This window comes from Narcine bancroftii, chromosome 5 (assembly GCF_036971445.1).
Source record: "Narcine bancroftii isolate sNarBan1 chromosome 5, sNarBan1.hap1, whole genome shotgun sequence".
Lineage (NCBI taxonomy): Eukaryota > Metazoa > Chordata > Chondrichthyes > Torpediniformes > Narcinidae > Narcine > Narcine bancroftii.
The window spans coordinates 132029045-132043390 of NC_091473.1; the positions used below are offsets into that span (position 1 = coordinate 132029045).

The window sequence follows — 14346 nt, forward strand, 5'->3', positions numbered from 1 at the left end:
AGGCCAATCTGCCAGAAGCTCTCAATGTATACCTGTGATGCCACTTTCAGGGAACTGTATCTGTGTTCCCAGATCCCTCTGTTCTACTGCACTCCTCAGTGCCCTACCATTTACTGTGTATGTCCTTTCTTGGTTTGTCCTTCCAAAATCAATTAGTTTCAGAATGAAGATTAAGCTAGTCTCATCTGTGTGCCTCTTCATGAGACAACAAGGTGATATCTGAAACAAACTCGGCTTTCTGATTATGTAGTAGAAAGTAATCAGTTGAATTAAAAGGAACATTTGCATAACTTTGACCTTTGTCAAGCATGGATCTTATTTATTTGGAATGTGGATATCTTGGGCGAGACCAAATTTATTGCCTATCTCTAAATGCGAGATAACATTAGGGAGGGTTCAGATGAGGTTCACAAGGAATTAAAGGTTAAGGCATTTGAAGGACAATTTTAATTGAATATTATCTCTGTTGGTCTGGAATGCATATGGGCTAGACTCTATAAAATGGTAGATTTAATCTCTTGAAGGACACTCATCCTTTTTGATATAATCCCAATGTTGTAATGATTGGGTTGCAACCGATAAGATCCAATATCAAATAATAGCATGAAATATAAACTTGAGTATAAACTGGATTTCAAATTCTGTACCTGAAATGATGACTGCTCTTTAGTTTGTTAATCCAGGATTCAGGGTTAGTGTTCTGGTAATGTTAACAATGTTGATGTATTTACATTTTTTATAAAACAGTCAAACCCATGGTATCTGTAATTCAAGTAACTGGCAAAAAAAATTTGAGGAAAATAATTAAAAAAAAAGGTAAAAATACATAAGTTTAAAATTGTAAATGTTCTCTGAATTAACACAGAAACCTTTAGTGAAGATGGGAGCAAATGTTCAGCCAGCTGAGTGCCTCGGTGGTAATTTGCTCATTACAGCTGTTTGAATAAAATGGCTCCTTATCCCTGCTTAGTAAGAGTCGCCCCAGTCAGAGGCTTTATCTGTAAACTTAAAAGAATGGGATATAATTATCTAAATTGTTATTGTTTGTTTTTTGGGTGCCTCCATGGAGGGGGAGGAATCTGCAGATGCAGTAATGGTTAAATATTTTCAAAGAATGTGACTGAAAATAAAGTAAAATGCTTATTCTTGATGCAGGTCTATTAGTTGGGCATTGTAAGAGTAAGTCCAAGCCACAGGTAAATTTACTTAACCGGCATCTACTAAATCCCCATAGGTGTTGGATACCAGTGGTTTTACTGTACTTATTGATAACAATATGAACATGTGGTAACAAAAGCCCATTCTCATTAGATATATTAGTTTTTGCTAACCTTGGGTATTTTGAAATTCACATTTCCTAATTCTTAGAGATTCAACCTTGTATTGCATCATTCTCTTTCCCTGTTTGATTGTGTTGCATTATTTGTGGAAAGAATTTAGATATTTCATATCCTTGTATAGTTCCCTCGCTTTGTGCGAAATGTTAATCAGTTCATCAGATTGCATCGAATATCTATTTTCTGCATCTTGAACAAATCCATTTTCTTTAGTTGCATGCTAAAAAACTGATAATCCTATTTAATGAGTGAAGTACTGTGTCATTTTGCAATAGCAAAAAGATGCCTGAGGACATAATTCTCTCTTTAAAACTCAAAAAAGTTCATGAGAACTAACTAGGCCTAGAAGCAATTCTATTTCCTGATGCTTAAAAGTTTCAATTTCCAAAGGTGCTGGTGCACGCTGAGATATATTGGAAAAATACAAGCCCTGATTGTTTGCTCAGTGCAGTTTAAATCTAAGCTGTGATTTTATGGAACTTCCAAGTGAGGAAAAAAATGTTTTAGGTGGATCTTTTGCTGAAATTTCTGTGCAATTCCAGTGTGAATTCAAGTGAAATTTAGCAGTATATTCAGTTGGCTGCAGTTTAATTTTTAAAAGTTGTGGTTTTTTAGGAATGTAGCAATCTATCTAATTTTTGCCAATTCATCATCTCTGCTCCTATAGTTTTTGGTCTCTGACAAAGAACCGTTGCTTCAGCAAATTCCTTTGTATCCTCCATGCAAAAATTCGATGACTGTTTTTGATGCTTTATGGGTCTAACTGGTTCTACACTCAACTGCAGTTTATAAAGAAGGATAATATAACCCTGTAACCACATACAGCACAGAACAGGCCAGTTTGGCCCTGCTAGTCCATGCCAGAACAAATCCCCACCCTCCTAGTCCCATAAAAATGAGTGTTTTCTGTTTCAGCTGAAAAGCTATTGCACTGAAAGGGTTGAGACCCGTGATACAATAGGGGCAGAGAATGTGTTTAATGAGGCAAGGTTTTGGTGCTAAGAGGTGTCTTAATAGAGGTCTACACCAAGATTATGAGAGGCATAGATTGGTGGACAACCTGCATCTTTTTCCCAGGCGACAGTAGCAAATAACAAGAGGGACACCTGTACAAAGTGAAGGGAAGGAAATTTAGGGGAGATGTAAGAGATGTGTTTTTTTTACACAGAATTGTGGGTGCCAGGAATGCACTTAAAGGGCTAATGATGGAGGCTAATCAAGAACCTATCAATATTTGTCTTCAAAATACACAATGACTTGGCCTCCACAGCCACCTTTATCAACAAATTCCACCGATTCATTGTCCTCTGGGCAAAGAAATTCCTACGCATCTCGGTTCCAAGCAGACACCTTTCAATTGTGAAATTGTGCCCTCTCCCACCATGAGAATCAATCTTTTTGCATCCACTTTGATTGCACCTTTCCACATTCAAAATGTTTTCATGAGATCTCCCTAATTCTCCTAAATTCCAATGAGTACAGACCACGAGCTGTCAAATGTTCCTCCTATGTTAACCCTTTAATTCCTTGTGCACCTCATCTGAACCCTCCTTAATGTTATCTCAGCATCACATCCCTTCTCTTGTGTTCTATTCCTCTTGAGCCAGCATTACATTTGCTGCCTTCACCACAATCACAACATGAAAGTTTATCTTCTGGGTATCCTGCATGAGGACTCCCGGGTCCCTTTGGATCAGGGAATTTTCAGTTTGCTGCCCATTTAGAAAATAGTCTGCCTGTTTTTTTTTCCCTACCAAAGTACATGACCGTACACTTTTTGACATTAGGCAGAGAAGTGGCAAATGAAAGACTTTCTCCTAATCTAAGACCTCTACAGGATCCCCGTTTCCTCAACACTACCTGCTCCTCCACCTACCTTCGTGCCATCAGCAAATGTGGCCAAAAAGCCACTCATTTTATAATCTATATTTGATGGCATATAAAATCCCGACCCCCATTTCAACAGGTAATATTAAGAATTTACAATATTTTAGTGTAGATGTTTTAGTGTATTTACAGGTCATCCAGGTCTTGCGAGACCTGGCCTTGGTGGCTGCCATATTTTATTTGGCATTGTTTCATTGAGGGTTAATGCTAGGTATGTGTTCCTATGTCTGGATAGTGTCAGCTGGGGCTTTCTGGTTGCAGGGGCCTTCAAGTGGTGCCCTGTGGGATCCTTCCCTCCCTGATACTGGGCCCTGAAGGTAATATTGGGCAGACAGAGGGGGATCCCTCCCTGATACTGGGGACAGGCGGCAATACCAGGTGGTCAGCGGGGTGGGGGGGGGGAAATCCCTCTCTACCTGATGCTGGCAATACCATGGTCTCCAAAAAGTTACCTGCGCATATAAGACCCAGGGGCTTTTTTGGGGTTATTTTTTAGGAAAAGGGGGGGGGTTCTTGTATGTTGTCAAATATGGTATATTGTTGATAACCAGGGGTTGTGAGTTTGTTCTTCATTGAGGGCTCATTTCAGTGAGGAGTGCTGGACAAAATGGCAACTCTGTCTTCCTTATGGTAGACAAAGGTAAAGAATTGCATGTTACATTCTAACTGTAGCATTACATGTCAATAATGGAACTCTTACCTTTATATACAATATAAAAAGAAGCAGGCCTGACACCAACCCCTGTGGAACATCACCAGCAACTGGCAGCCAACCAGAATATGATCCCTGTATTCAAACTCTCTGCTTCCTGCCAATCAGCCAATTCTCTACCCACGCACACATGTTTCCTGTTATACCACAGGCTCTTATTAAGTATGCTCATTTGTGGCACCTTGTCAAAGGCTTTTCTGAAAATCCAAATGCACAACATCCACTGCATCTCCTTTATCTAGCCTGCTTGTCACTTCTTCAGAGAATCCCAATAGAGATGTCCAGTAAGATTTCCCCTTGAGGAAACCATGTTGGTTTTGACCTTTCTTGTCATATGCTCCCAAGTACTCCATAACCTCATCCTTGATAATAGATTCCCAACATCTTCCCAACCATTAATGTCAGGCTTACCAGTCCATAATTTCCTTTCTGCTGCTTCCCTCCCTCCCTTGAATAGTGGGGTGACATTTGCGATTTTTTTTTTCCAGTCCTCTGGGACCATGCCAGAGCCTATTGATTCTTGAAAGATCATTATCAATGCTGCCACAATCTCTGCTACTACTTCTTTCAGAACCTAAGGGTCCAATCTATGTAGTCTGGGAGGTTTATCTGCCATTGGACTATTCAGCTTTCTGAGCACCTTCATCCTTGAAATGGTAACTGCACTCAGTTCCCTGATACCCTTGGACATCCAGCCTACTGCTAGTGTCTTCCACAGTGAAGGCTAGAGCAAAATACTCATTTAGCTCCTCTGCTATCTTTCTATCCCATTATTATTTCTCAATCATTATTTTTTAGTGGTCCTATATCTAATCTCACCTCTCTTACTCTATGTACTTGAAGCTTCTTGTGTCCTCTTTGATATTATTTGAATGAATCTGTTTGAATCTCAGTTTCAGTAGGGCACTGATCTGTGGTAATCAGAAAATGGGAGGATGGGGAAATGATACAACCTGAAGGGAATACTTGATAAACTTTCCTTCTATCCTCTTAGTAAAACTGCTGCTTTAGATCTTAGTGTTGTAATCCTGTGTTCAAACTTCTCTTAGAAAGAGAATGGAAGTGATTAGAAAAAATAAACTGGGGTCAATTTTGGAAGATTTGGGCCAAGTACAAGTGGTTGAGATCAGAAAAGATAAAAATGGAAATATTAACCATAATCTGGCTGTAATCTTGCAGTGTTTAAACTGGAGTGGTACATCCTTGTTACCGCTGCACGTTGATGGAGGGATTTGCACTTATTCAAGTTGTGGTGATGCTTGAACGTAATTGGAAAATTGTAGGCTGATTTGAATGTGCATTGAAGAATTGTATAAAAATATGGTTGAGCAACCAAACAGGCATGTTAGAAATAGAAGTCTTCTTCTTTGGCTTGGCTTCGCGGACGAAGATTTATAGAGGGGGTAAATGTTCCACGTCAGCTGCAGGCTCGTTTGTGGCTGACAAGTCCGATGCGGGACAGGCAGACACGGTTGCAGGGGAAAATTGGTTGGTTGGGGTTGGGTGTTGGGTTTTTCCTCCTTTGCCTTTTGTCAGTGAGGTGGGCTCTGCGGTCTTCTTCAAAGGAGGTTGCTGCCCGCCGAACTGTGAGGCGCCAAGATGCACGGTTTGAGGCGAGATCAGCCCACTGGCGGTGGTCAATGTGGCAGGCACCAAGAGATTTCTTTAGGCAGTCCTTGTACCTCTTCTTTGGTGCACCTCTGTCACGGTTGCCAGTGGAGAGCTCGCCATATAACACGATCTTGGGAAGGCGATGGTCCTCCATTCTGGAGACGTGACCCACCCAGCGCAGCTGGATCTTCAGCAGCGTGGACTCGATGCTGTCGGCCTCTGCCATCACGAGTACTTCGATGTTAGGGATGAAGGCGCTCCAATGAATGTTGAGGATGGAGCAGAGACAACGCTGGTAGAAGCGTTCTAGGAGCCGTAGGTGATGCCGGTAGAGGACCCATGATTCGGAGCCGAACAGGAGTGTGGGTATGACAACGGCTCTGTATACGCTTATCTTTGTGAGGTTTTTCAGTTGGTTGTTTTTCCAGACTCTTTTGTGTAGTCTTCCAAAGGCGCTATTTGCCTTGGCGAGTCTGTTGTCTATCTCATTGTCGATCCTTGCATCTGATGAAATGGTGCAGCCGAGATAGGTAAACTGGTTGACCGTTTTGTGTGCTCGATGGAGATATGGGGGGGCTGGTAGTCATGGTGGGGAGCTGGCTGATGGAGGACCTCCGTTTTCTTCAGGCTGACTTCCAGGCCAAACATTTTGGCAGTTTCCACAAAACAGGACGTCAAGCGCTGAAGAGCTGACTCTGAATGGGCAACTAAAGCGGCATCGTCTGCAAAGAGTAGTTCACGGACAAGTTTCTCTTGTGTCTTGGTGTGAGCTTGCAGGCGCCTCAGATTGAAGAGACTGCCATCCGTGTGGTACCGGATGTAAACAGCGTCTTCATTGTTGAGGTCTTTCATGGCTTGGTTCAGCATCATGCTGAAGAAGATTGAAAAGAGGGTTGGTGCGAGAACACAGCCTTGCTTTACGCCATTGTTAATGGAGAAGGGTTCAGAGAGTTCATTGCTGTATCTGACCCGACCTTGTTGGTTTTCATGCAGTTGGATAACCATGTTGAGGAACTTTGGGGGGCATCCGATGCGCTCTAATATTTGCCAAAGCCCTTTCCTGCTCACGGTGTCGAAGGCTTTGGTGAGGTCAACAAAGGTGAGGTGAGTCCTTTGTTTTGTTCTCTGCACTTTTCTTGGAGCTGTCTGAGGGCAAAGACCATGTCAGTAGTTCCTCTGTTTGCGCGAAAGCCGCACTGTGATTCTGGGAGAATATTCTCGGCGACACTAGGTATTATTCTATTTAGGAAAAACAAGGACTGGTTTGACGATAACAGCCAGGAAATCCAGGAGCTGCTGGCAAAGAAGCGAGCTGCCCACCAGGCTCACCTTACAAAGCCGTCCTGTCCAGTGAAGAAACAAGCCTTCCGTCGCGCATGCAGCCATCTTCAGCGCAAACTCCGGGAGATCCAAAATGAGTGGTGGACTAGCCTTGCCAAGCGAACCCAGCTCAGCGCGGACATTGGCGACTTCAGCGGTTTCTACGAGGCTCTAAAGGCTGTGTACGGCCCCTCACCCCAAGTCCAAAGCCCGCTGCGCAGCTCAGACGGCAAAGTCCTCCTCAGCGACAAGATCTCCATCCTCAACCGATGGTCAGAACACTTCCAATCTCTTTTCAGTGCCAACTGCTTAGTCCAAGATTCCGCCCTGCTCCAGCTCCCTCAACAGCCCCTAAGGCTAGAGCTGGATGAGGTCCTCACCCAGGATGAGACATATAAGGCAATTGAACAACTGAAAAGTGGCAAAGCAGCAGGTATGGATGGAATCCCCCCAGAGGTCTGGAAGGCTGGCGGCAAAACTCTGCATGTCAAACTGCATGAGTTTTTCAAGCTTTGTTGGGACCAAGGAAAACTGCCTCAGGACCTTCGTGATGCCATCATCATCACCCTGTACAAAAACAAAGGCGAGAAATCAGACTGCTCAAACTACTGGGGAATCACGCTGCTCTCCATTGCAGGCAAAATCTTCGCTGGAAATAGAAGTACCTTAACAGAAATTGCTCGAGTCAAAAATTGAGAACAAAGAACATTTATTACAACAACAATGCAAAGTTGGGTGCTTCCCCTTACCCTGGGAATACACACACATACTGGGGCTCACCCAACTTTTATACAGTCAATTTCAGTATCAGAGTGCCCTCCCCCTTACATTCTTCTGCCCCCTGGATGGGTTTGGCATAGGCAATCCTTCCTGCCTACCTGCAGTTTCAGTGGACTTGGAGGACCAGGGGGTATCCTGTCGGTGTCTTCTCATGTCATTATCCCCATTGTCCTTATTCACAACCTTGCCCTTGTCCCCATTCACACCTTTCCAACTCTCAGAGCTACAGTCCCTTCATATGCAGAGTTCGCTAATCCTGTCTAGGGTTTACTAATTAAATATGCGTAACTTGATAAATCTGTGTGTGGCTTACTAATTATATATGTAGAACTTGGTACTTCTGTCTAGGGCTAGGAGACCCTTATCTCATCCAGACTATCTCAACTTCCTACATTCTATTATTCTTTACCTCTCCTTATCTTATTCATATGGTGGGCTCACTGATCCTGTCGAAAAGACTAGAAGATTCTCTTATCTTACAGAGGCTGACTCTGCTTCCTGCATTCTAATTTCCATGCTTAGCCTGTCCGTACTGGTTTAATCCATCACTCCATATGTCTGCACTAGTTTCCCCATCTTTCATATTTTTATGTCAAGTTTCCTCATCTCTCACAGGCAGAAGGGGATTGAGGAGTAGAAAGCAAGTGCAACGAACTTGGGAGATCTGCTAACTTAGTGCTCTATAAGGTGGGCATTTGCATAACTTACAGTTCAGGAACACTTTTGAGAGGATGCTGGAACACATTTTGGACGTGTTCACTGAGCTGAAGGTTCATGCGGAATCACAAGACCAATACATCTCGAGATCCTAGTCATTCAGCTTGAAATGGACCTTTTGACTCGCTGAGCTTGCACTGGCCACATTTCTCAATGTTATGGTTCCTTTCAGCTTGCTGAAGATTTTAGTATTCGCCTGCATTCTAGAAGTCATGCACACTAGTCATTAACCTGTCAAACTGCATGTCTTTGGGATGCTTGAGGAAATTGGATTTGAAACTCCAGAGGAGGCCCATGCATTCACAGGTAGTAGAAACTCCACGGGATTTGAAACTCCAGAGGTCGTGTGGAACAGAGATAAATTGTAGTTTAAAGAATGAATCTTGCATCTGAAACAATGATGGAGAAACTCAGCATGTCAAACAATGTATTACAGTAAACCCACTTGATGAGCCCTTCATCAAGGTGTGATCAAAATTATTAAACCTAGCAAAATTGCAACTGAAAACCCAGTCTTGCTCTTGACAGCGTTGTTCTACTTTGCTTGCATTATAAATTGAATCTAATCAATCTCTTGTCACTTGTCACATTCATCAGTGATGTCCACTTTCTCTTCTTCGACATCTTGGTCAAATCTCCAATGTGATAATGGCAACCTTGGCAAGTTTCTTCAGTTGCACAAAAGTTGTTGCTTCTCTTCAACAATTCTGGTGTTGGAAGTCAGCTATTTAACTCCTACTCCCTATACTCAGGTGTCAAAAGACCAGTTCCGCTGTCTGCATATAATTCTGTAATGACCACGCTGAATGAAATTTGGAGCACTGAACTGCTTGTTACCCACTGTCAACTGTTCTCCCGTCACATACTCCGATCTTTCCTTGGCAAATTCGTTTAAAAGGTTAAAATGATAAAATGTGATTCAGGCATACAACTACATCGCACAGTAGAAGCCGAAAATCAGTTCTTCTCCGGGATTGGGTCAGTTTGGATTTTCCGGATTCTTGGAAAGTGCTTTTAAAATTGAAATTTAAGGAGGAATGCAGAAGAGATGAACAGTTAAATTTTGATAGTTTATTAATTTGTAGAACCATCATGCTTTATCAAAACGAGCATTTTTAAAGAAAAAGTTAACATTACAAAAATGTAAATAGTGTTTTACTACAGAAAGAATGTGTAATGCTTGAAATTGTCTAAAAATGAGCAGTATAAAAGAAAAATACATTATTCATATGAATTTCTTTACTTTGTGATAAGATTACCTGTATTAATTGTGGTTGCTTGTTGCCACTGAATCAGTGGTTTTTGCGCATGCACACACATAAACCCGCTAAATTTTAAAGTTTTTGAAAAGACTGGATTCTTGGGTGGTCTGGATTTCTGGCATCTGGATTTTTGGGCTTGGTGTATCAACATGAATTTGCATTTTCTCATGTTCTTTTGTACTGTTTGTAGCTCTAAATGATCCCATCGACTCCCAGGTTTCATGTTATTTGACACAAGTGTAAATTGTTCCATTTTTAAAGTTCATATCATGTTACACACTACTTAGTGCACATTAGCTTCACGACGACTTCTTAGACCAAGAGCACAAGCAAATTGAGTTCCCTCCATTCTAGGTGCAGGTTGCAAGTGATCTGACCCCTGGAAATCCAACTTTATGCAAATTCTACCATGCTTGGGTCAAGCTAGTAAAAACAATAGAAAATGTTTCATGGAATTCATCACTGACTGGATATATTTTTAAAATATGTTTAAGTGATTTGTACAATGATGTGAAAAGAAATCACCAAGTGAAATGATTATTATGGATGACTATAGAAAATGGACGTTGCAGACTTGCACACTAATTGATTGGCAGACAGTTCTCGGGAGGAATCTTTGTGTAACCTGGGAGTCTGGGAGCTTTTCTCAAATACCTCTACATTTTTCTCTTCTTTCTCTGGTCTCAAAGCATTAGAATATCAAATGTATAAACATTTATTTTAATTAGTGGTTCAGTGATCTGTGGCCTTTTCACAGATGTTTTGCATCACTTCAGTTAAATTTAAAAAGTCCAAAAGCAGCTGCAAACTATGCAGCGTTTGAGACTGGGCATTGAACTTTAATTATAAAACTATGCAGCGTTTGAGACTGGGCATTGAACTTTAATTATAAAACTATGCAGCGTTTGAGACTGGGCATTGAACTTTAATTATAAAACTATGCAGCGTTTGAGACTGGGCATTGAACTTTAATTATAAAACTATGCAGCGTTTGAGACTGGGCATTGAACTTTAATTATAAAACTATGCAGCGTTTGAGACTGGGCATTGAACTTGAATTATAAAACTATGCAGCGTTTGAGACTGGGCATTGAACTTGAATTATAAAACTATGCAGCGTTTGAGACTGGGCATTGAACTTGAATTATAAAACTATGCAGCGTTTGAGACTGGGCATTGAACTTGAATTATAAAACTATGCAGCGTTTGAGACTGGGCATTGAACTTGAATTATAAAACTATGCAGCGTTTGAGACTGGGCATTGAACTTGAATTATAAAACTATGCAGCGTTTGAGACTGGGCATTGAACTTGAATTATAAAACTATGCAGCGTTTGAGACTGGGCATTGAACTTGAATTATAAAACTATGCAGCGTTTGAGACTGGGCATTGAACTTGAATTATAAAACTATGCAGCGTTTGAGACTGGGCATTGAACTTGAATTATAAAACTATGCAGCGTTTGAGACTGGGCATTGAACTTGAATTATAAAACTATGCAGCGTTTGAGACTGGGCATTGAACTTGAATTATAAAACTATGCAGCGTTTGAGACTGGGCATTGAACTTGAATTATAAAACTATGCAGCGTTTGAGACTGGGCATTGAACTTGAATTATAAAACTATGCAGCGTTTGAGACTGGGCATTGAACTTGAATTATAAAACTATGCAGCGTTTGAGACTGGGCATTGAACTTGAATTATAAAACTATGCAGCGTTTGAGACTGGGCATTGAACTTGAATTATAAAACTATGCAGCGTTTGAGACTGGGCATTGAACTTGAATTATAAAACTATGCAGCGTTTGAGACTGGGCATTGAACTTGAATTATAAAACTATGCAGCGTTTGAGACTGGGCATTGAACTTGAATTATAAAACTATGCAGCGTTTGAGACTGGGCATTGAACTTTAATTATAAAACTATGCAGCGTTTGAGACTGGGCATTGAACTTTAATTATAAAACTATGCAGCGTTTGAGACTGGGCATTGAACTTTAATTATAAAACTATGCAGCGTTTGAGACTGGGCATTGAACTTTAATTATAAAACTATGCAGCGTTTGAGACTGGGCATTGAACTTTAATTATAAAACTATGCAGCGTTTGAGACTGGGCATTGAACTTTAATTATAAAACTATGCAGCGTTTGAGACTGGGCATTGAACTTTAATTATAAAACTATGCAGCGTTTGAGACTGGGCATTGAACTTTAATTATAAAACTATGCAGCGTTTGAGACTGGGCATTGAACTTTAATTATAAAACTCTATGGCAATGGTCTTGTTTTCGTGAGGGAGCCATCTATTGAATGGGGTCATGAAAAGCTCAAGACCAAACCTCGTCTACAGAAGAGCTAATGTGCTTTCCCTCAGATTGCTTATCTTATTTTGCTTTTTGAGGGTATTACAGTTTTGTGTCATATTGATTTGCAGCTCTTCTTCTCCTTTACTGTGCTTTTTAACTTGCCATCTCTTGTATACAGTATACTTGGTTTTCAGAATACCCTGGTGGGTTGGATGTGTCATGGATAAATATTGGGAGAATTTGGTAAGATTAGTGGGTTACATACATATACATTTTAAAACAGATCTTATTTGCTCAACTGAAGAATTCGTATTCAGTAACATTGCAGGATCGTTGGAGACTTTTATGCACATTTCTCAAGTTGGTGCTAATTGAAATGACTTCATGAAATGAATAGACCTTTGTTGGAATTGGAGACAGGCTGGATAACTACAAGGCTTCTGACCTTTCTGCAAAGTGCTCACAGAAAGGTCACATTTGGGTTTTGTTTATCTTAGACAACAAGTTGACCAAGAGAGGAGAACTCCTGTGGTTTGCTGAAGAAGTTGGGGGTTTTTGCAAGTGAGAGAGTCACATGGGCTTCCTGACAGTGGGCAGTGAGAGAGAGAGAGATAGAGATGAGACCTAGCTCAACAAGCTCTCTCAGCCAGTGTGTTTGTGTGACACTGAAAGAGACTGAACAGTCACGGCTGAAACAAGCCAGGAAAAAGCTGGTGGGAAACAGAAAAGCTCCAGAGAGGCGGATGGCTGGAAGTGCTATCTGTCTGAGGTTTCTCTTGGAATAAGTGGAACAGAAAGGAACTCTGTGGTGGCCTGAAAGAAAGAGGTTACCATCTGGAGAACCCTGATGGGGCGTTTCATCAGCGAGACCTTGAGGTGACTAATGGTGGTACCTTGGTTGTGGAAATCCTGGAACAACAAATCTAATTCTGTGCACAGTATAGAATTGCTTGCAACCGGAGAACTTGGAAGAAGTGAGATTGAACTGTGAATCAAAGAACTTTTCTTAAATTTACACACACATTACATACACATGTGCTTAGAATTAGAAGGGAATTTGGGTTAATTAAGTGTAGAGATAAGTTAAAGTTTGATTCTGTTTTCATGTTTCAAGTTGACTTAAAAACAACTTTTGTTGTTAAAAACTACTTGTCTTGGTAAATGTCTATTGCTGCTGGGTTTTGGGGTCCTTTGGGCTCGTAACAGATGTGATGGAGGTTATCTGAAGATTGGCAACAGGATTGTGCATGAGTATAGAAATGAAAATGCTGATAAAAATAATTTTGTTCTCCACAGATGTTTTCTGACCTGGTCGCTTTCACACTTTTCTGTTCTGTACTAAGTTTTGTAAAAATTTGAGAAAGGGAGATAATATGGCTCTGGATTGCATCTGATCCTTGTAAACAGCAAAACCAACAGCGACAAGGAAAAGCTAAGCCCCACATCACTTGTGTTAATTGCACAATAATGAGGGCAGGGTCAAGGCATTGTTCTTGTGAATATAGACAGGAAAGATTGTCAAAACAGCAGTCATTCAACAATTTGTTTTGAATTTAATCTACTAAATTTGTATCTTGTTTCTAACAGCCTTGAAGGATTTAATGGGTTCAGAAATTAAAGCTTTCAATAAACAACTGGAGATCATTAATTCCAAGTTTCCTCAGACATGATTGAAGCTTTGGATCCTTTTCAGAGCTTTAATTATTAAACCTAGTCCAAGTATATCCCAAGAAATGGCCTGGTGTAAGATGGTCTTAAAATTCTTTCACCATAAGTTAAAGGAATGAAGGGTAATAAAGTGCAATTCTCTGTAGGGTGAGGCCTGAAGTATTGTGCAAAGCTCATTTTTCAGGATGTAGAATGACAGAATCATCATTCTTTTGTGTAGTTAAGATGTAGACTCAATTACGTGACACTGTACTGTGTACAAATCATACTTTGGTTCCTTTCCAGATTCTTCAGAAGTATGACCCTCAGAAAGAGGAGGAATTGAGAGTCTGGATTGAAGAAGTTACAGGCAGGCGCTTGGGGGAGAACTTTCAAATCAGCCTGAAGGATGGTGTTATTCTTTGCATGTAAGTAGCTAATCACTTTGCAAGTCCTGAGGATTAGATACTGCTGTTATACTGGGAATTGGTACTCCTAATAAAGTTCTCTTCCACTAATCTTCTGCTTAGTATTTTTTTTTCAGGCTGGCCTCTCCTCAAATCAGTACTAAAGTTCTGAGGGAATCTTGCTTATATACAAATTTTTTTGTGTGTGACTTTAGATATCCTGGTCCTTTTTCATCAGTAAAAGTGCAGCTTATTATCGGTGTGCCTTGGTTGATAGCAATTTTTACTATTCTGTTCTGAGAAAGCTAGATCCTCTGCCAACATTTAGCACATTTGTGAACCAATGTATGCTCTGT

General features: G+C 40.8%; 1 protein-coding gene across 3 annotated transcripts in view; it reads left to right on the forward strand.

The window, feature by feature from the left end:
* LOC138763973 (calponin-3-like) overlaps nt 1–14346 on the forward strand; it is a 93095-nt gene that overhangs the window by 58199 nt on the left and 20550 nt on the right. For all 3 annotated transcript variants that reach the window (XM_069939081.1, XM_069939080.1, XM_069939082.1), the window contains exon 2: nt 13890–14011. In XM_069939081.1, coding sequence (XP_069795182.1) covers nt 13890–14011 — 122 coding nt within the window. The remainder of the gene's footprint in view (nt 1–13889; nt 14012–14346) is intronic.